The 25,841-nt window shown below is 41.7% G+C and overlaps 1 protein-coding gene across 6 annotated transcripts in view; it reads right to left on the reverse strand.

Moving 5' to 3' along the window:
- WT1 (WT1 transcription factor) overlaps positions 1 to 25,841 on the reverse strand; it is a 328,482-nt gene that overhangs the window by 162,541 nt on the left and 140,100 nt on the right. For 4 of the 6 annotated variants that reach the window (XM_069623564.1, XM_069623563.1, XM_069623561.1 and 1 more), the window contains exon 4: positions 16,420 to 16,497. The exons of the other annotated variants lie outside the window; for them this stretch is intronic. In XM_069623564.1, coding sequence (XP_069479665.1) covers positions 16,420 to 16,497 — 78 coding nt within the window. The remainder of the gene's footprint in view (positions 1 to 16,419; positions 16,498 to 25,841) is intronic. 6 annotated transcript variants of the gene reach the window in all.

The following is a 25,841-nucleotide window of genomic DNA, read 5'->3' on the forward strand; positions in this document are numbered from 1 at the left end:
GTCAGCGTACCTTTAACTGTCCCTTAGGAAGACTCCCGACCATTGAGTTCTCTCTTTTCACTTCTTTCTTCTCCTGCTCACACCTATGTCCCGCTTTACAAGCTGCGCTCAGAACTCCTGAAAGTGTCCACTAACAAACTCTCTGTTGGCATATTTGTGTGAGACATATTAACCTAAAAGGTAGCTTTTAAGCATGTACATGGATCGCTACGGATTACCTAACATTCAATGGGGGTCGTTCCGAGGTTGGAGGTAAGGAATTACCGGCACCGGTAAGGGTGCCGATGCCGGTAATCCCTTACCTCTGTATTCCGAGGTCCCTTTGCGGGTCCTTCCTTACCTCCTGCTTTTAGCAGGAGTTAAGTACGGTACCCGCAAAGGTACTTCGGAGGTAATTACGGTACCGTAATTTACGGTGCCGTAATTACCTCCTTCCCCATTCCCATTGAGCCCTATGGGGCAGAAATGGGAATGGGGAAGGGCAAAAGGTGAATGGGGAGGGAATTACCGGTCCCTCCAACCCTGGAATGGGCCGGTAATTACTCCATTCACCATGCCGGATTTGGGACGGTTTCGGAGGCAACCATGGAGCTAATTACTCCATGGTTAGCTCCAAACCCGGAATGAGGCCCAATGACCTGCTATGTAGCATTATTGGCTGGCAAGCGAACTGGCCCTGACATGAAACCTCAGAACATGAAACAGAGGCAGTGGCCACTTCTTTGTTGGGAGGCCTGTAGTTGTACTGCCAGGGCCTGTAGCTGTACGGGTCGTTTAAAGTTCATGATGTATGGAACATGAGTGTTTGAACATTATATAATCTGCTAAGGCAAAATGTCACTTACCTGCAAGAGCTCTTTCGCAGCTTGCTCTCTGTTTTAGATGAGTGGGCTGTACACAATCGCAGGGATCCAGTTGTTGAGTTTGCCAACTGTGCCATGCTATGGTCAGAGTGACAGCCGTGGAAGCTGATAATGTGAAAGTCTTCTACGAGCCACTGAAAGTTCACGATGTAGCGACAGTCTAGAATTCATGAGGTTTTGGAGTGCTACCATCTGAAAAGGCTCATTGGTCGCATTAGAGTTTTGGCTTAAACATCGTATTCAGATCGAGAGGGACAGATTCACAATTCACAAAGGAGATAGCAGTATTGAATCTGACTCACTCTTGGTTTACTCCTGGAAAGAGACTATTACATTCACAGCGGAGTTACGTGGGTTAACCCTAACTTACCCCTGATGTACTCAAATAGACAGAAGATTAAGCCAGGAGTAAGTCAGAGTTCCTAGAGGTAACTGTGAATTGAATAGTTTATCTCCAAGAACAACTCAGAGTTACTGATACTAAATTCGTGGTGAATCGACTCCTTGCTCTATTATATTTTATGAAAATAGTTCCCAGGTCTAGCGATTAAATTAAACTATCTGTAATGAACCATATGCGTCTTTCTTTGCATATACTTCCACATGTATGATGATTGAGACCCCAAGCAGCACTACATCTGTGCAATGGCCTAACTTGCTTCAAGAGAAGAGATCTTGTAACTGGTGGAAGTTAAACAGTGAAACAACGGCCAGCTCTTGTAGTAAGAAACACATGTTTTCTCCCATACTTTGGGAATTGCTGCAATTCAAGGGAGAGTAAATAATGTTGGCTTTGATTCTACCCAACCCCCATGCTACTTCAATTAATTATGTTGCCAAATACATTTTTACCCTTTGAGAAAATCACAGTGTATGTTCCCATTAAATAAAACAATGGCAGTGTTGACTTTTTTTAAATGTTCGTTTCCATCAGAGAAGCACCCTATGTATTGGCCAGCCTGATAAATTGTTCCCTAGTTAAAATGCATTTAAATGATTGATGTGACTGGTGGCTTATCTGTAATCTAATAATTAATGAATGTTTCATTTGAGCTCAGGAAGTCCCACTGCTTAGCAGTGTAAGGGAGAGTTCACGTCAAGGCTTTTTGCATGATGGCACTCCCCCGCTCCTGAGTAAAATCACAGGTTTCTTTCTAGTTGTATAGTATTGTGTTGCACTCTAAGAATATAAAGGAATACTAAACTGTGGATTAACCTGCCCCTGCCTGAATTTGAGAAAATCTGCAGACAACATATTGTGTGTAAATATAACAAAAGATATTGCCTTGTGTTTCACTCATACTCCTTTAAAGAACAAGTCTATCTTGCATTTGCAGTGCTTGATTCTTTTGAAATCATAGCTGTTCTGAAGGCCTTAAGAAGCTATCATCCGTTCATTTATATTTTTCTTATGGAACGCCTATGAATGAAAATTAGGCTTCAGCAAAAAAAGATCATTGACATGTGAGATGCTAATAAAAATTCTCAACGGTATGAATTTTAAACACATGGCAAAGGTATTGACAGCAAATCTCACATTTCCAGTGATGTCTCCATTTCGCAGACATGCACACACGTGAAGTCTGCTAGGATGGGACTGGCAAGATATGAGTACAAGAGAAAGGAGAAGCTTAATGCATCATACTCCTGCCTCAAAAATGGTATTAGCCTAATTGTTCATTTTTAATTGATCGAATAGTACATTTGACTTAAATCGGCCAGTACGATTCGATCGATTAAAAACAAACAATCAGTCTAATACATAGCAAACATGTGGAGTGGAGGTTGCTGGGCTGTCCCCCATTCAGCATGATTGGTATTTATAAGCCTTGAGAAGTTGCAGGGGTGTCCCCTGTTTCCTCAACATGAGAAGCGGGGGAGCGGGCAAAAAGAAAAATGAAGAAAAAAAAAAGAAAAAAGGACCCTGTGGTGTTGGTACCGACCCGCGTTAGAGGGACGGTTCTGACGCTGCATGGTAAAGGAGACCTGGTGGCAAGCAAACAGGTAAGTAGGGAAGGTGGGGTGGGGGTGGAGTTGAGCGTTGTAGTGGAGCGGGCGCATTTGGGTTGCAGTTTGATCCTCTGATAATTGACCTCATGCAGGCAATTTTATTTCGGACAGTTCGCTGCAATCAATTATCAGACGATCAAACAACACCAAACCTCAAAAATCCCCTCTTCCAGATATTCACAACCATAGGTGAGGCAAAAGATCACTAAACTACCCTTGGCTCTCAATATTGTTTTATTTCATGGACCCTTTAAAACCTTTTAAAGTCTATGGGTGTAAGAATCTGTCCAGAATCCAAGTTGCACAACAATCATGAAGCAGGTAGGGGCTAAGTGGACCTCAACAGCAGAAGGGGGGGGGGGCTGGGGGGCCAATAGCCCTTGGTCCTTTGGCTGTAGCCCCAGCTAGAAGCTCAGGGGCTGCAACCAAAAGGCTAGCTAGCCCCGAGTCCTAACATTCCCGACATTAGCATAGCCCCGTATCTTTTATCCATAGCAACACCCTTGCTCAACAGGCTGCTCTGGAAGTTAACGCCTGGTGAGAGAAGATGCCTAGAACAAATGTTAGTGCTCTGTTTCAGTTGATCAGGACTGAGTCCCAGTAAATATCTGAAGAGGCCTCTGTGGCCTCTTATCAGCTTTGTAGGTGCTTAATGAGATGGCGTCTTTCAGCGCGGAAATGTCGCAAAGCAGATGCTGCGGCTGGCTTCAGAAGCCGCTTGTTGGTCTCATGTATTGAATCAATGGTTTCTCCAGTTCAGGTGTTCTTGATGGTCGTCTAAGAAGGCTTAGCTTTCTTGGGAGCCTACTTGGCACAGAAAGCTGCAAGGTCTTGATGCTTTTGAAGTAGCTCGATGGAGACCTCAGAGTAAAGAACTCAGGGTTTCTTCTGAAATGCAGCTTTTCTCCGACTAGATTTAAAGTGTTTAACTGTTTAAATTGACTCGACGGCTGTTAGATTCTTCTGCAACTATCTTGCCAAAGAGCAGAAACATGCCCAGTGATTGGCACACCTTCTGTGTGGTGCGTCCCAGCAAAATGCTCTTTTTGTGCTGGCAGAGGGCATCTACAGATAAGGATTCAGGCTGTCTTGGTGCTCTTCTGCTTGTTTCCCCTCTGTGCCCTCTGATATGTTCCCAGGCACGTTTCCAATGACGATGCAAGAGGACTGCCCTAGTCTTAGTCGTGGGCGAGGCAATCGTGCCCTGGAAGCTTGTCCACCATCTATTGGCAGAGCCTCTGCATCAGTAAGCAAGTTCTTCTGTATCTGAAAGGATGCTTGGAGGACTGGCATCCTCATTTCGATATCAAACCAGGAAATCTCGATCTTTGACTGGTGGGATATCCAGCCTTTAAAGTAAATAGTAAGTATCTTCTTAAATGGACCGCTCTCCCGCTTTCACTACATAGAATGTTGGCAAAGCCTTTGGTCAGCATTCGCCCTTTTGGAGGGAGTCAGCCGTGCTCATGCTCAGACAGATCTCACATGATATATGTTATTAAACCAGCGTAACATCATCATAACATCATTTTACAAAAAGATTGTAACAAGGTACCATTGCATGTGTGCGTTTTAAAACAGTTCAAAAGACTGATCCAATTCTGGTGTGGTTAGTAACAAGTAAGCAGTTCAAAAGCAAGTTAAATGGTAGCTTTGGCTGTTTTTTACAGGCCCAGTAGGGCCAGATCCATTCTGTCTGCTGATTTACAGCACACCGGCACATGGCTGCACTTTTCAGAAAGAAATGATGTGCTCTGACCTGTGTCGACATCTGCGCTACTAGGCTCGACACAGTTCATAACAATAACTTATTAAAATTGGTTCTTACACCACTGCAATATCCAAATCATTGGTACTGATTACTGGCCGACTGCGATCTGAAGGTTTGACAACAAGAAAACACGAAATCAGGTATGAAACTAGATCAGGCTAGATCAGGCGTATATGGTCAAACCAAAAGGGATCATGATTACGGCAGAGCACAGCTGAAGCTGGCAGTGGTCATACAGTACCAAATACCTAGACAAGGTCAAGCATATAGGTGTGCATTTAGAAAGGAACTTTGGGCTTCAGCAGACGTACCAGCAACAGAATTGTGTATATGTGAAAACAGCATACTAGAAATGCATACATCATATTCACGAAACAGTGCTGTCTGGATAAAATATGTGTCAAGAAAGGGAAGAAAAATGGTGATTCTTCAAGTTGAAAAGATGAACCTTTCTCTACGATAGACACCATGCTAATATTAGAAGTGTACAACATGAAGTCCCTAGCCAATATCTAAAAAGGAAAACCCTGAAGAATCCTTGGTATGCAGTCTATATATTACAAGGATGTAAATCTTCTGGGAAGCAAGCATATGTTCCCAGTCGCTGATATCAGCAGAACTGTGCTCTGTATTGTAATTGTTTGCAATGGAAGACGGATAAATATTTGGCTGAAGTTCTCAGTGATGAGGCCATGTCTACGAGTGGCTTTCTGCAGATTCTATCATTTTGGCGAACTCTTGCATTCAGCTTCTCGTCTAAAGGAACTTCATAATTCATCAGCGCTAATTCCCCCCATTCTGCTCTTGCAAGGATCCATGGGTCACCAAGTTTGCGCTTGCAACAGACTATGAACTTTTGGATACAGCAAATCTTACTTATATAATTCTTTTTTCCTTTAATACTTCTATTGTGTCCAATGTTTTCTTTATCCCCGGGGGATAACTAACTTCTTCCTCGCTTTAATAAGCTGAACCTCGGTCAAGGTTGAGGTATTTCTCTGTGTTGCAAGATATTTTCAAATGAGATAAAGCAGTCACACAATTCAAAGGAAGCCAGAAAAGACCAAAAAGGATATCCCAGACGCATGCAACAAAAAAAAGCAACACATTATAATAGCTGAGCTAAAAACAAACACATTAACGTCAAGCTGCATAACACACAGAAATGAGCGGGTGGGGTTTCACTTCTAATGGGATAAAAAATAGAAGTTACAGAGATTACACCTTTATTAGATTAGCTCATATTTTTCACAACTAGCTTTTAAGAGTAAATAGATCCGTTCCCTAGGTATTGCTTCTACAAGATCTTGTTGTGTTTATTGTTGTATCAAAAAACAACAAGCAGTAAGATAAGCTGCACTGTGCAGGGTATGAAAGCTGGGTACGGGAAGTTACATTAGGGTATAACCCATTGCATCTGATGCATGCCTGTCTTACAATGTTTCTGTGATAAATGTATTTTTTTATCAAAAAAAGGGCTCCAAAATCTGCCATCGATATCCCTGAGTGTCCAAAATAATGCACCAGGTAATCTTTATACTTTTTATATTAGCCTAATCAAAGATATCCACGTCTACATATAACACGGGCAAAAATCCCTATAATGTGGCTTTGGAGGATATGTCAGGAAATGCCCAAAGGGGGGAGATCTGAATGCTGGGAAGGAACTGAGAATGTAAGTGCGGCAGTAGACTGATTGAAAGGGAATGGTCAAAATGTGAGTAGTATAGTGATATCACAAAAATATAATACAGCCTTACAGCCCGAGGGAGGGGTTATGATTCCAGGATAAAGTCCCGCCCAAAGCCTCGGCCCATCCGCTCGGGAAGGGCTGGTGTCCCGAGTGGTAATGACACCCTCTGAAGTGTACACGGATATTAACATAGTTATAATTAGTAAAGTAGGTTTTGGAGTTGTAGTGGTTGAGTAAAAAACGTTAGCTTGAAAGTGAATAACGTACATACATGGAAAGTGATAGCAAGTTAAATGTGGTTTTATTGTATAATATTTAAAAAACAAGGTTGTAAAAGACACACATTTAAATTATAAACTTGGTAGCACTGGGACAGTTGCAGCGTGAGCATCATGCATGAAGTGCCATGTAAAGGGTTTCTCCATGCACACTGTTCCATTCTTTAGCCCTCACTTCGGTGTGTTAAATTGGGCATTGCCTGTCGCAATGAAGGTGCAGTCAAATATTGCTAGGAAATTGCAGTGCTGTTTCTCGAATGCACATACATGCTGTTTTCTAATGAATATACATGCTTTCACCGTCAGCTTCTGAAGTCAGAATGTGTGAAATGCAGCCAATATCAACAGCCATTGACTGTGCTCCAAGCATTCAGTAATGTCCTGCATGTGCTCATTAAGTATAAGGGCAACATGTGGATGGCATGCAGGCTGCTGTAGGGACAGTGTCAAGCATGAGGATTGTGATGAACAGATTATGTGGCATGTTAATCATGTTACATGACTGCGCTCCAAGCATTCAGTAATGTCCTGCATGTGCTCATTAAGTATAAGGGCAACATGTGGATGGCATGCAGGCTGCTGTAGGAACATTGTCAAGCATGAGGATTGTGATGAACAGATTATGTGGCATGTTAATCATGTTACATGACTGCGCTCCAAGCATTCAGTAATGTCCTGCATGTGCTCATTAAGTATAAGGGCAACATGTGGATGGCATGCAGGCTGCTGTAGGAACATTGTCAAGCATGAGGATTGTGATGAACAGATTATGTGGCATGTTAATCATGTTACATGACTGCGCTCCAAGCATTCAGTAATGTCCTGCATGTGCTAATTAAGTATAAGGGCAACATGTGGATGGCATGGAGGCTGCTGTGGGAAAATTGTCAAGCATGAGGATTGTGATGAACAGATTATGTGGCACGTTAATCATGTTGGGTCCCCAGGTGTCCATCTAGGGCTGTACAGGGTCGTAAAGAAATGCAAGGATCACATGGGTGGTGCATGGAAAGGAATGAAATGGGGGCACCACTGGCAGAAAGTGAAGGCAAATAGAATCCGTGGACCATTGAAGCAAGAAGTGAACAATGGGACGTTGACCTTTCTAGCACTCATTCTGCCATTTTGCAGAGCACTTGGGATCTGGGAAAAGACACATTTCCGATTATATGTGCAAGGGAAAAAGCATGTAGACCGAAATTCCTAAACATAGATACCCCGTGATTTCCTGACGATGTAATTTAGTGATCGGGCACAAATAGGGGTGTGTAACCACATCACAGCTTTTATGAACAGCATCATTCATTCCTGGCTTTTGACTTTCCTGCAATCATGGACACAACAGAAGCCAAAGGTTCAAAATGCTGCTTTGCCTATTCTGTGATGCCAAAGTCTTCAAGCAATCCGATTGAGCACTCTAGAGTGAGGACCCACAAGGTTCATTTACTAAAAAGCTTTTCAACTTGCTCACGAACTTTCCGAGTTGTATGGCCTCTACTTGTGGGTTGTGGGATATATATATATATATATATATATATATATATATATATATATATATATATATATATATATATATATATATCTCGCTCTCTCTCTCTCTCTCTCTCGTGAATCACACCTTTACTCTCAAACGGAGGAGTTCACGCTCCCGCATAGCATGTACTCTGCTATGCCAGAGCAGGGACGCACAGTGGAGGGCATACATCAAACAGATGGCGTCATTAGCCCCGCACTGATCTGTGTTTACCCCATTGTGCAATGCTCATGCAGTTGCACAAGCAAGGAGGGCAGTCAGAGCAGCACTTGCACTTCACAATCAACTCCCCCCAAACCCCTCTAAAGTGGCTCAGTGACCGTGACACGTTTGCAAATACTGGACATGTGCACAGTCAGTGCTGTTCACAAATCCGTGCTGGGTGAAACACACACAGCAAATGTGCAACCAGCACTCTGTGAATCACCCCGATAGAGACTAATCACACACCATAAAATACAAATGGCTGAAATAAAAGGTGCAGTGCTAAATGTAGGCCACGTGCCAGTTAAAAAAGGTTCAGGTTAATTAAGTGACTTGAGGCCCAACCGCAAAAGCGTTCCTTATGTGTCATTGGCGTGGTAAAAAGATCTTTGGGTTAAAAACCTGAAGGGGTACATAAAACAGTACGGCTGAGTGAGTATAAATATAGATGAGAGAAGATGTTGGCCGGCTCATTGCCTCACATTGAATGCATCGCTCAAGAGCAGGAAAGGCTCCCAAAGGGATGAACTGACTCCCATCACTCATAAAAGGAATCCTTCTTTTGGGACATTTCTACTGAGTAAAAACTGAAAAGTAGGGGTTTTAAAATACTGTTAGTTATGCCTCGTCAATAAAATGGTATATGCTGGTTCTGAGTCTGACACATTAGAAAGAAGAACATGAGCACGACATCTCCATCATCCTGGCTTGGTCCATATCAAATATGTTCAGAAGAGTTCCTTTCCTCTCCAGCTCATCCATGGAATTGTGACTCCCCTTGTCAAGCAGCTCAAACTGGAACCCTCCACACCTGCTAGCTGCCACTCCAACTGGAGCCCTTTTTCTTCAATATGAAGGGATCAGGCCATGTGTGAATGACACTCAATGGGTGGTGAGGGCCAGAGAAAACATCTCTGAGGCTCCACTAATTCCGCATCAGCTTTCATCTCCCTACTCAGTTGCCTCAAAGCAATACAAGGCTGAATGAACTACAACAAACTCACTCTCAATGGGGCCAAATCCATAATCTTTGTCCCTGGACCAGGTCATCCCTGCTTCTCTTCTTCTACTCTGGCCTGCTATCTTCCGTCCTTAACCCTTTTCTTAGACGTCCATCAACAATGTAGTCATTCTCTTCGACTTCAAGCTCCTGCGCCACACACTTATGTCGCCATCAGAATGTACATATGATATATGAAACCCTAACAGCAATAAAATGCCCACCACTATCTTTAAGTCATTGAATATCCCATATGAATTCATGTATTAATAAGTACAATCAGAATTGATGCTATCATGTAGCAGCGGGTGCATATGATATGATATGGCATTTATAACGCGCCTATACACAAGTGTTTCATGGATGCCTTGTATCCAAGGCAGCTGCCAACATTATTCTGGGTCATGTTCCATGATTGCAGGATTCTGCTGTAATAACATGGTGCTATCTGCAACATATAAGTGCTAACCACCATGCCAGGATGATGACAGTAACAACTGAATGATGTCAGTATTCACAGAGGTTGCCCACTTTGCCAGAGGGCATTCACTAACATCACTGTGCTTCTCACTGTGCCACAGTGCAGTTCACAATATCCCTGTGATACTCATTATATAGCTGAATGTTACTTCTGTTGCAACCCTCCCAACCTTTGTTGGCATACTTACTTTGAGGCTTCAGCCAAGAGGTCTGCTGGGGCTGTGGCCTGCTGCTACACACCACTTCACCTAGTACAGCAGGGATGTGCCAGGGTGCTTGAGGAATGTATGTAGGGCTTACGAGACAAAGAGAGCGAGAGAGACACTAGGACAGAGAGAGAGAGAGGCGGGTTGCTCTACCACCGCTCAACTACAGCAGAATATGCCTTTCAGTGTCTGCTGTGGTGATGCAGAGGGCCAGGACATCCCGCCCTATATCACACAGTAATGTCCCCATGTAACCAATAAATATAGCTATGGGCAGAGCCATGAGTGGAACTGCTTCCAAAGAGAAAGGCAAGTCTCTTATTTTTATTTATTTATTTGCATTCAAATTGAATCAACAATTTGTTTGCAAAAAACAACATTTTCGTAAAAAAGAAAGTAACAGAAAGAAAGATAAGATAAAAACAGAAGACAAGAAGAAAACAAAAGAGAAAATAAATCTGATTACGAACGTTTTACACTTCCAATCTCTGGAAGGACTTCGATCAAAAACATGACTACTGCAATAACGTGCTTGGTTCTTTGTCCTGTCATTAAAGACTTCCACCAACCATCAGAATCAGAAATTTCAAAATCCGAAAAAAGCGTTCTGAAATGTTTTGAGTTTATGATTCTCAGGGCTGGGCACAATGTCATTATATGGAACAGAGATTCGACTTTAGATTAATCGTTACAATACTGGCAGTGTTTCTCCAATGATTGGCCCCGAGTTGCTCTAATGTCATTAGTCGGGTGCAAATTCAAGCGGGCCCTCAAAAATAGGTCTCTGACCTTTTTGTCTGGGAATTGCTTCAGGTATTCACACAATGAATTACGTTTCCGGCCTTGTGAAAAAAGATGTGCTACAGAGTGGTAATTACTGGCCATCTTTAATGTTGAAATCCAGTCACAGTCCCGAAGTTTTCTTTTTACCGGTGCTGGATTGGCAGTAATTGCTCCAAAGAGCTGCCAATCGCTTCTAGGAGGTTCATCATGGTGAGGCGCCATCTGTTCAGGGATGGAGTGGAGTTAGACCACATTTCTTTATGGATCATCTCCAAAATCACAGGCCGTAAAGGATTGCAGCATTTCCCGAACAAGGCAAGTCTGTTCCAATTTACCATACACTTCAAGTGTGTTCAAGCAGAGTTCTCTCCGGAGAATGGCATTCAGGGTCGACAGGGGAACACCAAGGACTCATTATCAGAATACACCCTCAAGGCAGTTCCAGAGAGGATCCGGAAGATTGAACATAGCCTCCACCCTGTGAATCACTGCAGGGACCACGTTAGTTCTATAAAACTTTACTGCTGGTAGAATAGAAAAGCGGACAAACCTTCTGTTCAGTGGGCAAGCTTGGCTGGTAGAAGTTTTCATCTTTTCAAGAAGATAAGTTGTCATTGGAACTTCAGATTTGGAGTTGCTCAGCCAAACACATGGGTATTTAAAAGATTGCACCTGTTCAATCCTTTCTCAATCTAATTACAAAGAGTAACGATTTTTCCCCTGAACACTGTTGCCGAAAGACAAGGTTTTGGTTTTCCCCTTGTTAATTTCGAGGTCGTTCCAGGCCCACAGGGGGTCTGGTCAATTAATACAACATCATCTGTGTATAAAAGATGAGGCATCTGGACTTCTTCGACCTTAGGGGGAAGTGATCTAGTAGACTCAAAAGCTTCAGGCAGGTCATCCACAAAGACATTAAAAAGGGCTGGGGCTATGGGACACCCCTGCTTGACTCCTCCCGAAGTTGTAAGAAACAGTCCCTGCCTTGTTCAATCTAACTCTTAAGGAAGTGTCAGAATGCATTGCCATGATAGGGTTAAGTATTGTTTTTGGGCAATTTCTTCTTGTTAGTTTTGACCAGAGTTTAGATCTATTAATCTGGTCAATCTCTTGGACCAAGACTACGAAAACCATGTATGTTCTGTGTAAGTTTGCCGATAATGTCGAGGAGAGCGAAAGGGCGAGAATTCTTAGGGTTCTCCCTATCTCCTTTTTTATGTATAGGTACAACTGTTGCTCTCCTCCAGGAACTCGACAACAGATGACAAATGGCTATTGGGTTGAATAGGATAGAAATAAAAATAGCCCAATCGTCAGGAAACTCCTTGAGCATTAGGTTGGACAACCCATCAGGTCCTGGTCGCTCTCAAGCCTTTCAATTTTTTAATTCATTTTACAATGTCAATCTCGTTGTTTGAGGATACACAGGGGTCAGGACAATCGATAGAGTTGATAATTTCATTAGTGGCATGACCCTCCATATATAGGCTTCTAAAATGGTTGATCCAAGTTGCCTCACTTATAGGATTAGATTGGTCTAATTTTGAAACTGACTCTTCAGCTTTTAACATTGACCAGAATTTCTTTGGATCTTTGTCAACCAAAGCTTTTAGCATGGCGTCCGGATTAATTCTGGTATCGCTGATGTTTAGATAAGGAGAGACAGTTTTTATACTTTGACTTAGCAGACCGGGCTATAAGGAGGTCCTCTGCTAAACCAGACTTTATCGTTGTCCGTCGCAGAGTTCTGTTAACCTTTACAACTATTTTGTGGGTCCTATTTATTTGAAAAGCAGCTCCGACTGGTTTATGCCTGGTTTATGCCTGAATAAGCAAGGATCACTGAGGTAGAGAAAGTAGTCATAAGTGAATGCATAAGCCACATGGTTGTTAATGTTAGCCTCCAGCATCTCTGACATAATACCCAAGGACAAGCAATTACAAGATTTCATGCAATTTTAGCAACTGTTGGGTATCCGCTAAGGCTTCTGCCCATCTCATAGTACTAATACTTCACTTTTGAACATCGGGGAGGATTTCTCTGGAACATGGATAATAACCACTTGTCCTTAGTAATAATGCTCAGTTTGATAAATCACCAGGTTCTCCTCCAGAGATTGCCTTCCGTTGCCAGAGTTTCTGACTCTGCTTTTCATTGTTTTGCCTCTTTTATCATGGACCATAGTTTTTGCACCACCTTGGATGGTCTGGCCTTGGATTTTGGTGATTACAAATTTATGTTAAGCTGTTTCATGACTTAAATAGCGAGCTGGAAGACACCCAATTATCTTTCAAATTCACAGGCTGTCCACGGTCAGATAATACAATCTTGCATGACATACATTCACAAGTTAAAACCTGGCTGCAGAGCAATTGGCTCAGTCTTAAAACTACAAAAATGTAGCTGATGACGGTATGCGCCCGCATCCATCCCCAGGTTTGACCTTCTCAATACTCTGACTTTCAGCTAGATTCATATGATATTACAATGTTAAGCAAAGTTTAAGTCTTTAGGCATTCATCTCAATCCACTATTAGACTTTTCTACTCAAATTAATCAAACGATGAGTAATAGCTCCAACTATCTGAGATTATTTAAACAGATTCAACCATACCTTTCTTCTGACCATCTGTCAATTATTGCCCAAGCAATAACTGGATCTAAACTATAGTATTGTAATTTATTATTATCTGGGTTGCCTACATTTCCTTGTCATAATCTTCAGATTTTACGGAACAACATAGCTAGAATTGTCATTAACATTCCCTTTCATGCTCGCATTACAGCAGTTTTAAAGTGTCTTCATTTGCTTCTTGTCTCAGACAAAGTTTTACTTGAAATAGCCACTTTGGTGCACATGTGGCTGTATGGAACGTCTCCCATTTACCTCACAAACAGACTGAGATTCTACTAATCATCCACAGCAGGCTGCTATGCTCAAACTGCTGTCTTGTCCCAGATTCAGCGTCAACTCAGCTGGCGGCAGAACCACATTTAGGAAAATGTAGAAAAGCCTTAAAAACTCAAATATTTCTGCTACATCTGTCCACCTAATCCTGGGGACCATACCATATATTTATTTTCTTTTTTACCATTTCCTGCAGTTTTTCCATGCTGTGAATGTGAGCACTTTCTAAATAAACATATACAAGCAATGCCTGAAACATGATACTGAAGTTGCATTGCTCCATCAAATCTCTCATTGTACGTAGACTACAGTGTACCTCCACTTCGAAGGTTTTCCAGCTTTACAGGCAAGCTTGTTTCTTCAATAACACTGTCATTTAATGTCAATTGCACTGTTTTACAAAATGTATTGTTTGCCTAACATCATAAATTAAAATATGAATAGATCAATGTACCACCACATGTGAGAGTTAAGGAAGATTATGCAACTGGTAAGGTGTATATATTTGGCAAGATATTTGAAGAATTGAGAAGGACGAATATTGATCAGCATGGTACCATAGAATATTAATCCAATAATGCAGAAAATTGATGGTGTGAAAGTGGCATGAGTAAAAGCAAAAATACTCCAGTACACCTTCATTTATGAGGGGAAAATGCACCTATTACATCAAGATGGCAATAACAGAGCAAGACACGGTAAAAAACAGATCGAAATCAAGAAGGGGAGCCATAAACAAGTCCGTAAGAAACGGCAGGGTAAACGAGGTAGCATCAAGCATTTTCATCGAACAAACTTCCCAAAGGCATTTGATGTGCCTCTGAAAAGAAGGGAATACATTAAATCAAGCAAATGAAGACCTACAGATTGGCAATCTTTCTGACAATGTATTGGCACAAGAAGGAATTGGTGTGTGTAAGAAAGGTTAAACATTCTGTCCAGGATATAATTGTGTTTATACACAAACCAGGATTTATTTATATCGCTGAATGTGCAAGATCAAACTTGCTAAATGTTATACAATCCAAAGACACGTTATGAAACCATTTGAGATTTCAGTGCCCTCGAAAACTATATCTGATTTACTCTTGCTACAGACTTCGGATGAATCGGTGCAACCTAATAATGAACAAATTCAGATGAATACCATTGAAGTGAATGGTGTGCAGTCAATGAATGGGAGTGAAATCACAGCAACAGTTGATAGCGGATTGAGAGCACATCTAAATCTGTGATTTCTGATACAGCACAGTTGGATATTTTTGAAGGTTCCATGTTAATAGAATTTAAATCTCTTGAGAGTAGCTATTCATAATTTGAAAAATGATATGGATATTGCACTAACCCATCAGACAATGGAGGAGGTGGAGTAATATTGAACATAGAGAATTACATTCACGAAGCAATGCTTAAAGATATTCATTTATAGAAGACTGGACACTTATCCAACCCTGAATATTAAAGAGCAGTTTGATAATCTGGTGAAATGAAAATGAAACAACATTTTATTTATATCGCGCTCATACACAAGTGTTTCAGAGCGTGACTTTAGATGGTTTCAGAGAGGTACGCTTAGCTTGGAAGAGGAACAATATTTAACTGTTAAATTACCAACAATATATTTCCTCTCAAAAGTGTATAAGAGTAAAAGCAAACCACAAAGAAGACTTGTTTTAGCCTTGATTTTTCCTGATTAGAAAAAATATCTAGTATGACCAGTTCATGTTCCCTCGCGTTGAAACCTTAGCTTCTAACATTAGAGACAATATGGACCTATCTAATAGAATTCTAAATGTATCATGCAAAAACATACTTGTTAGTCACCTTGGATATTGCATCGTTGTATACTGTGAACACAGTAAGGCATAGAATCCTGCAAGTATTTTTTGCAAACAAGGCCATTGAATTATAAGTACAGATGTATGTGTTGTTGGGAAAACTACAATTGTGTCCGGTGAACAATGTTTTCCTGTTTGATAATGAGTTGAATCATCAATTATGGGCAACCACAATGGGTTCTAGCTTTACAACAAAATATGTGCATTTATGTATACTTAACTGCTGCAATTCAATGCATTGGTCTTCAAACAATTGGATACTAGTGTGAACTCTGTCGAAAGTGTTTTTTTCAGGATTGTGTGATTATTAAACCCATTCATGGTTTTTCAGATTCTTATGATTCAGGATAGGTGAAGAATCTGTAGCACACAAGGTAGATTTCATGTCTTGGACGTCTGTCTCAGACTTCAAGGACAAGTCAGCTTTCCACCCACAGAATGTGCCCAATCAGAAAAGGAGAAAGGCTTCTTTAAAAATATCTGTATTATGAATTCCCACCTATTCAGTCATTGGTAACCATGGTACTCAAGTTGGGGACAATTTGCCCATCCCTACTTATGATGCTGTATTTGAATCACTAATTAAATAGTGGGCGAGTGGTAGTGTAGACTCCGAGGCACAAAACCGAAAAAATATCAGCATGTGCAGAAGGTTAAACGCTGTTCACAAACAAAGGCCTTACAGCAGAATGTCAACCAAATGCTGAAACAGAACATATTTTATTATGGACCAATGAATCACATTTGCACAGTGAACAAACAATCACCTATCAGTTACATTCTTGCCATTTTTACACTTTCTACCATTTAAGAACAAAAATCATAATTCAACATAAAGATATGACCTTACCCCTTTAATGATGATCCCAAGTTCATTTGATTCCATGTCATGCATTCAAACTGTGAGGTCATTTGGCATAAACTGTCACTGTTACAAAAATATCTAGAATTAGAACTGAAATCAGTTGGCCCATTGCAATTCTATTTTAAATTAAGCAGCAGTGTCAGTCGTTACCGTCACTCAACCTAATGAATCAAATGTATTTTAGCTCAGATATTTAGATATATTCAGGGATGGATCATTGAAAGTCAGAAGCAGTGTAATTTATTGTTTTTGTTTCCTATTTGTTGCAGTAATGCCAGTAGATTGCGGTAATAAAGGGAGATTTTTCTTCTTTTAGTGAGAGAATATTAATTGCAAGCAACACAACATTTATGTTTTTGAATTTAGCAGGTGAATTCTCTTAGTAAAGCGTAAATTAAATGTGAGTTAATAAAACCTAAAGCAAAAGCGCAGACCCTCAAATCAAATAGCCCTGAATGTGGATGCATTATAAACAAAGCAGGGGACAGCACACTCATTGAGTAATAGTCATGTTGTTTGTCCTGAAAACTTCAAACCCAATGAAGATGATCATTATGGATGGGATATGTTAGTTTGGTGCTCCTGTTGGTCTAGAAATTGATACATATTAGCTTACATGTGCACACAAAAATAACATTTTAACCCACCAAATGTAAAAACATACATATACAATAATACAAATACATCAGGAATTCATGATTCTCACACATTATTCAGAAGCACAGTAGGTTGAACCCTTCTTGCAAAAACTACTTTGATTTTTAAACTGACTTTGCCAGGTTTTCAGAAGGCAGGTGAATGAGTAACTTCAACCTTTGCGGTCAGTACAGCTGTAGAAAATAGCCATGAGTTTTGATGGTCTGATAAGTATCGTAGATAGTAGATGTGATCTCCTGATGCCTGAGAGTGTGACAGATTGAGTTTCATTATTTATTTTGGTCAGTAGTAAAACGGGGGGTAAGCCAGTGCCTAAGGCTATTCAAGAGTTTTAATTGTGTGATGAAGTGGGATTTTTGTAGATTGGAAAGTTTAAATGGAATTACCTGGGGAATGAGATAGCATCACTAACTCCAAATAGCTTTCCTCATATTGCACGAAATATTAATGCGCGCCATGTGCAAATTCAAAAGAAAGAGGTGTGTTATGAATATGATCAGAAGATGACTATTAATATACAACTGGCCAACGAAAACGTAGGAATTGGGAAAAGATGGGATTTCTTTGAAGAGGGTTTTTTTCCCATCATGTTTGGGAGATGGATTGCAAAAAACGTATTGGGGGGCGTTTTAACTATTGCAAAACTGTATAAAAGATGTGAACAGATGTGGTTTGCTAAAAGTTGGGTTAGTTTGGTTCATCAACACCATCTAACATCTCCCCAGAAAATTGTACAATAAACTTGCTTTATGTACTACTGTGTACTCACTTCTTAAGTGGTCAGCCCGTTTGCGTTAGGGTGATTAAAGGCTCATCTACACACTTCTCAAAATTAAAAAAATAATTTAGCAAGTAAGACAAAGACATAGAAGTCATAAAATACTACAGTTAAGGTGCTATTGGAGCCTTACCTCCCCCCAAAGAATGTTTGTTACTGACATCACACAAGATGCTCATATATCATTTGCAATGACATCTCCAAGACAATAATTAGGGCTTGCATCACATTACCAAGTACAAAGGTTACCCTGTGTATTAGACATTTAGGGCCTGATTCACAGAGCATTTGTCAATGGGATTGCATCATTATAAAAGGCTTCTGTGAAACAGGCCCTATATCAGGAAGGATAGCTCAGGGGCAACACATTTTCTTGGAGACAAGACAACGCAATGCAACACAGGTTAGAATCCCGATTCTTTGCTTATGAACCACTGACTGGTATTAAGCATGTTATAAAAGAACAATTATAATTATATCACTGATCAAATCTGTTGTCTGTTGATAAAGGCAACAACAGAGAATATCATTTCTCTCAATAACAATATAATTGCATATTATCTGACATTACTTCAAATATTTCTACCTTGATGCATTTCGATAAATAACTTCGCAAATCTCACTGGCAAATCAGTGTATCTCAATGGGTCTGCACTCTAGAACCCTTTCATCAACAGCAGGCACCCTAGTCAATTCACAACAAAATATATATGTTAGGTAGATATACTATTTCTCTACAAACACTGAGGGGTCTAAAGTGTATGACTATCCTGCATGATGTATTATCAAAATGTGCCTGGAATATATACTCAAATAAACTGAACTGTTAAGCATATACATATGCAGGATAGAGGTCTCCAGTGTGGGTGAAGATTTATATAGTTATCAATTATAGAGCTAATTATCGATGGATGCTGTTGCAACATATTTCATGATAGGTAAATATGGTTCTATTATCCAAAGGAGACCAAAACTGTTGATTGTTGTTGCCTTGATGGATTAATGGTAGTAAATATGACTTAAATGATGTCCTGATTGTATGAACCATCCCCACTTGACATTCTGTTCCGGTTCTCACAAACATAATGCAAGCCATCTTGTATGGGCTCAGCAAAACACAATATATGGCTAACTGGCCCATTATATATTTGCATTAATCCCTTATTGGACCAATGCATCTGCTGTGGATATTGCACAGGGTGTGCACAAACAAACAGATGAACCTGATTAAAATAAACACTCAAGCAAGCTGGTCAGTCTGCCATAAGGAATGACCACAGAGGGATTGTGTAATCATGTTTTTTTTTAAGAAAGAATTGACCTGTTGGAATGTGTTTGTGTCCTTTCGCATGAATGCTATATTCCAAGATCAAGGTTCAGAAATTGTTTATTTTTCATAAGTATTTGAGGACACTATTTATTTGTAATCATTTTGAAAGGCATCAGCAAATTTCACAAATCTGTTGAATCCGCATTAGCTATTAAAAGTGATGCAAACACATGAATTTACTAATATTCTAAGTAAAAAAATTAAAATCAACATAGTTTGTTGGCAGACCGAACAAACAATCTTCTGTTTGTTTCTGCTGGCTCTGCACATAGGAGCTGAGCTGCTCATTAAATCGATGCTGCTCTAAATCCAAGATATCCAACAATTCTGGAATGAACAAGCATATCATATACATGCAGTTTGGGGTGTTCATAGTCTGTATGTGGTGAGTGATCAGGAGTGTGGAATGAGGTGAGTGACAGTGTGCCTCAGGGGCTAGGACCCCTTGAGAAGCAGGATCAGGAGAGGCTGTGCTGTGGGCACAAGGCAGTGACCTCCCAATCTGAGCCTCTGCGGGCACACAGAACTTTTCCCAGCCAGGCTGCCTTCCACACGGTTCACTGGGAGTAGAGAACCATCCAGGCAGGACATCTGGTGGGCGCCTGGATTATTATGTTGAACCTAAGAGATGTGGCCTGATTTACAAAAAGCTTTTTTCAATGGGACTTTCCCTTTGTAACATGTGCTTGTAAATCAGGCCTGTTGTGTTTAGATGTCTTAAATTACAAGGCTGTGTTACGTACCCAGTGTGTAAAGGAGGAAGCCAAATGTCAGGTTCAATAAAACTTTATCTCAATTTAGGCTCTCCCAAAAGTGAGAACTTCTGTATTCGGAAGAGAATAGAGAATTGATTGATGTATTTTTAGGTGAGTGTTTTTTTAGGTGGAGGTCTAATGATCCATTAGGGATGCATCCACTGTCCATGCCTGGTGTGTGTAGGGAAAATGAACAAGACCACCTCTGATATTGTGCTCAACCCCTCTTAGTGCTGTAACTGGCAGAAGGTCCCTTGCCAGATTTTGGCATGGACCCATGCTTGGCGGTTGACAATGAAATGTGGGGGGAGTGAGGTTATTGTGAAATGTTTCATCATGCCCCTCTTCGGTTGTCCAAACAGAATAGCAGTAAAAAGTATGCTTGAGTCAATCAGCAATGTAAAATTACAGGCACACTTGCTGTAAGGAGACAGGAAGTAACATTGTTCCATGCTATGAACTTCGAGTCCTACGTGACACCTCTCCTGTCAGTAGAATTTACCAACACAATGGGCGTCATTACGAGTTTGGAGGTAGCCATGCCGTTTTTAGCAGCATGGCCACCCCCAAAACTCGGGTCCGGGTCCCGCAAAAGGGGATTTACCGGGCCATTCCGACCTTGGAGGGCCCGGTAATTCCCTTTCGTGGGACCCGGACCCGGTATGTCCCCATTCCCATTTGAGCCCCCATAAGTCTCAATGGGAATGGGGAGGAAGCTAACAATGGACCCGTTAATGACGGGTCCGTTGTTAGCATCCTGGTCTGCTCGCAGGTGCCGGTATGCACTTCTGGCCAGACGTGCATACCGCCACCTGTGAGCAAACTCGTAATGTGGTGGCCCGGTATGAACGGTGCTGGTCCCTTACCGGCACCATTCATATCGTGGTCGCCACACTCCTAATGAAGCCCAATGTCCTTTCAAAAACTATTGGGTGTCGTCTACACCACACTTAATCAAAGGCATAAAGGCATACATGTAGTGAATGCTAAATGTGAGCTGAACTAATTTCCTTAGATTCAGAATAAAAGGGAAACTTCTCACCACGCACAGTAGCACTTTTTAGAATAGGTTATGTTAACTTTGCTAAAGCGCAGGTATGTGAGTGTGGCAGCTATTGGTGAGTACCGCTGTTTTAAACACGCTTTCGACACTGATCTTTTAAAATACATTTTGGGGGGTTAAAAATATAAGGGTTTTCTCCAAAAGATACATCTGTACATTAGCAGAGAGTGTGAATTTCAATATCGAATGTTGATGGCACTGGAAGTCACACTAGAATTGTAAACTTAAAAATGTACTGTGGAAAAATTGGCAACAAACGACGTCAAATGACCCATGGCTTTAGGATAGGTTTGCAGTTGTGCACATACGGATGAATCGTCGTTATAAGATTGGTAAAAACGATCAATCTTGTTTTCCGCCTATATTTGTTCAGTGTTCTTCATTTAAGTATTTCCTTTTAGTTTATTTTGATGTTTGCTGTGTCATTGACTTCACCTATACCTTTAGCAAAGTGGTTAATTGCCGGGGGAAGTGTCCTCAAACCATACAGGAAATGTCTGAAAGCGTTGTCGTGGGTTTAGTCTAAGTGGGGATTGCGCTACTCATTCTATAGCAGGGCGCTTGAAAAAGGAGTTATCGTTTAAACATCACATGTAGGGCCTGATTCACTGAAGTGTTTTATAATGGTTAATTCCCGGGTCTAGATCAACATATAATGAGTCCGACTTATAATGGAAACTGATTAGTGTAATTCTATTTTTACCACATCTATACATCCTTTTGTTTGACATGGTATGTTTTTGAATAACCAGAAAAAAGTGACAAACTCTAGGTTTTAAAATGTTGAGCATGTTTAACCAACTGATGCAAAAAGGACTGGCAATTAGTTCTATAGAAGTTTGACGGCCTGATTTACAAAGCGTTTTTCAACAGGGATTTGCCATTGGAAAAAGCATAATTAAATCAGGCACCTAGTTGCAAATAGTCAGTGTGGTATCTGTTTAGTTAAGAAAGTGTAGCAAACGCCAGCAACGTTTAAAAAGTCTGATGAGCTTCAAAAGGCTTGATAAAAACCTTTCACCTGAAACGTGAAAGTGGAATAAGCCATTTGAGGCAAAGCGCACATGCCGCCGCGCCACTCACTCTCTAGCCTTGGCTAGAAGCTCGCCTTCAGTTAAGTGCCACATGGGCAAAGCATGGCGGGTATCCAAAATAGCCCAAATGCAGGCATAATAAGATTGGAAGAAACAGTTTCTCCTCCAATTATGACTCGAGTGATACTGCAGCTTCCTGGGCTGGTTAAATAGACTCAGAAGCCGATTCTTCAAATATTTGCCCGGCTCAAAGTCAATTTGCACTGCTGAAAAGTGACTTTGCACTGTTGACACAACCCCTGATTCATGTAAGCGTGCAAAGTGTTTTTTTTTACCATGCAAAGTCCGTGCAAAGACATGTTGTACTGCAAAAATGAGTATGCGCTGACTTTGCCTGGACTTTGCACGGTAAAAATACACTTTGCACGGTTCCATGAATCAGGGCGTGTTTGCGGTGGTGCAAAGTCACTTTTCAGCAGTGCAAATTCACTTTGCACCAGGCACATATTCCATGAATCAGGCCCTTTGAATCCATATAAAGACTTATGAAGCCAACTCACAAAGAGCTTACTATAGGAGTTCCGTCGTACACCTGACTTAGTCCCAGAAACTCAGGTGTTAGTCAGTGTTGCTCGATGGGACTTCTTTTGTGAATAGCACAGCCCTGTCTAAGAGTAAGTCAATGGTTAGTCAGAATTAGGTAGTGTAACTTCTCTGTGAACTGGCCCCTTCACTGCATCTCACACTGTCTTGGGGGACACACAAACTAAAGAATGCTTGGAAAGTGTTCTCCTCACTTTGATTTAACATGGAAAGGCTGCATGCACAAGGCATGATACAAGCAGGCTGAGATCAGATATGTGGACATCCATGTGCACACATGTTAAGCTAGCGTGTCTCTCTTTCGGGTAGTGAGGCGCATGCTTTAACATTGGTATCTACTGTGCAAAAAGTACATAAAACATGTTTCAGCAAGTTCGGCTCTCAATTCATGAGCGCTCTGCACAAATATTCATGTTTTGAGTCCAGAGACATACCGACTCAACGTTCCCTGTTGTGGGGTTCGAACATACGTCCATGCACTAGACTTTTGCAAAGTGTATCTTTCATAAAAGCTTTTTCAAACAAACCATGTAGGCTAGTAACAACAATACATGTAAATGACTTCAGCCCAAAGAAATGTGTAGGGCCATTTGTCAGTATTGCTAGACACCCCATTCATTACGGTGTCTCTGGCACCATTATGCGTTTACAATATGCTGCGGCTCGGCTGCGGAGCGGCACCGCCTCTCCTGCCGTGTGCCCCTCGCGCAGAGAGCAGCTCGTGCTGGCCTGTGCCACCGCGCGCTGCAATTCCACGAATTCCGGCTGTAATGCGCCTGTAATTAATTCCTTCGGGGTCCTGATTTTTATGAGAAGTGCCAGCCTGATGCATTTCCAGCGGGAGATTTTCGCTCACTTTCTCCTGGCTGACAGTTCATTTGTAGCAGTCCTCCTCCGCAATCTCCCCTGTTTTGATTCCCCTCTGCCTTTTCATCAAGCCGTCCATTTATTCCGCGTGTCATAAATTCGAGCACCGCGTGCACCTTCTTCGGCCCTGCAGCGCGTGCTGTGAGTTGCTAAGGAAGCATGCGTATGGGTTTTCATTTCTATTCATGTTTTGTGTTTCTGTGTGGAGTTCTATCTACGTTTGCCTGCTACAACTTGCTAGCGCAAGAGTGGGGAACAGGGAGGAATGACAGGAAGGGGTGGTGGAATAGGTAACAAGCCGTTTTTAAGGGGATTTTAAGCTATTACCAGCTCAGATGTTTGGCAGAACTGAAGCTGTCTGTCCTTTCTGGGACTGTCCAAAGTCTACATTGAAATAGAGCGAGCAACGAGGGAATGGTTTCTCGCACTGGCACTTGCCTCGTACCTGCGTAGAGATAGGGCGTCATTACGGGTCCGGCAGTACCCCTGCCAGTGCTACAGGCAGGTTGCCGAAGGACCCGCAATATTGTACCAGCGCCTGACTTCCCGGTGCCACCGGCTCATTACGAGTCCGGCGGCCGGGGAAGTCAAGCACTGGCAAATTGTAAGTCCCTAATCCCATAGAGTCCAGTCTGCCTACCGTGGCCACTGTGGGGCACAGCGGCCATGGCTAGCAGACTCGCAGTTTGCGAAAACCAGAAACAAGTGTGCCGGAGCACTTACCGGCACCCTTGTTTCCGGATCCGGCAAGCTCGTAATGAAGCCCATAGTCTGCTGTAGGGGAGTTGCTAGGTCTGGAAAAGACCCGGGGCTAAGCTGATGTCGGAACTCTTGGGACTGGGGGCTAGCTAGTTTGGCTGTAGCTCCTGAGATTCTATCCGGGGCTACAACCAAAAGATCAGGGGTTATAGCCCCCTTAGCCCCCCCCCTAGCAACGCCCCTGGTCTGCTGTGGACAATCAACCTTGGCATCAGGTCCATTGTTACGATGGAGAAGTTGGAGTAGAGACAGCAAATGGGAAGTAGGAGCAAGTAAAGATCAGAAAGCAGTAGATGAGTTGTTTATTTGAAGAGCAGGGTCTTCAGTGCCATCTTTGTGCTAAATCACAGTAAGGGGCATGCCAATTTGTGTACATATATCAAAACAATTTGCAGTTCCTTTGTACTGGTTTTGCTACCAGTGATGTTCAATTATGGAGAAAGCGCTATGAAGTCTTCTGGCAGGCTTCACCAGTTCCTCATGAACAAACAACTCTAAGTTCATAGGAGCTGACCCTTGACAAGTAGAAGGATTTATATCATGCATGTGGCTTGTATCTGTTTATAGTCACATGCTTTGAATATCCTGCCATCTAATAGTTTGTCTGGAGTATTACCCGTTGTTTACATATAAATTAAAATGGACTTTTAAAGGGGGTATTCCTGAAACACTACCCTTGTAGTACATGTGCAAGTACCCATGATGATACACATGTTGATCTCCTCAGATTGTTGATTTTCCTGACATGACATCTGCGTGTGGGAGCAGGTACCAAATGTTCGGATATATGAGATAGTAAGCTCGCTTTCCAGAGCTCCCATGTGCAGAGGATAGCTGGGTGTAAGTGATGCTAAACAGATATAGGCCACAGAAAGACTGTTAATGGGTTAGCAACATTTGCCTTCTAAGGCTTGTGAATCTAATCTGTTTAGATTCACATGCTTTGCATAGATTATCAAGGAGAACATTTACGTATGAGGCAGGTGAGCTGTTGGTACTGCAGAAAACAAATGTTTAAGTACCCCCTGTGAATCTGCTGTTGTGTTCATCTCAAGACAGTAAAGCTGTGTAAAAGCATGAATCATGTTTCATATCGCTCCTTTGCAAATGGTGTCTTAACATACATCTGCGTTGAATGCCATACCATGCAAGTGTCTCATCTAGAGCATGCTTTAAGGATTAAAGGAAGGGAATTGGTACAGTTTTTAGAATTCTTGAATGCAGTGCCCAATTCAGGATGAAATATTTGCTTTCCTCTGGCGTAGCTGGGGGAGGATGGGGGAAGGGTCTATAGCCCTGGGTCTTTTGGCTGTAGCCCCGGATAGAAGCTATGGGGCTACAACCAAAATGCTAGCTAGCCCCGAGTCCTGTCAGTCCCGACATTAGCCTAGCCCCAGATATTTTCCAGATCTAGCAACACCCCTGCTTGCCTTGCTAACTTAATGCCCTCCGAGCCTGTGGCAAAAGAGACAAATGCAGAGGCGCCATTCTGTCCTTGTAGAGCATGGCATCACATGTATGCAACACCTTTTCACCTCATGATTGAGGGGATTGGAAGAGA

Source organism: Ambystoma mexicanum, chromosome 11, assembly GCF_040938575.1.
Source record: "Ambystoma mexicanum isolate Mex_15411 chromosome 11, UKY_AmexF1_1, whole genome shotgun sequence".
Lineage (NCBI taxonomy): Eukaryota > Metazoa > Chordata > Amphibia > Caudata > Ambystomatidae > Ambystoma > Ambystoma mexicanum.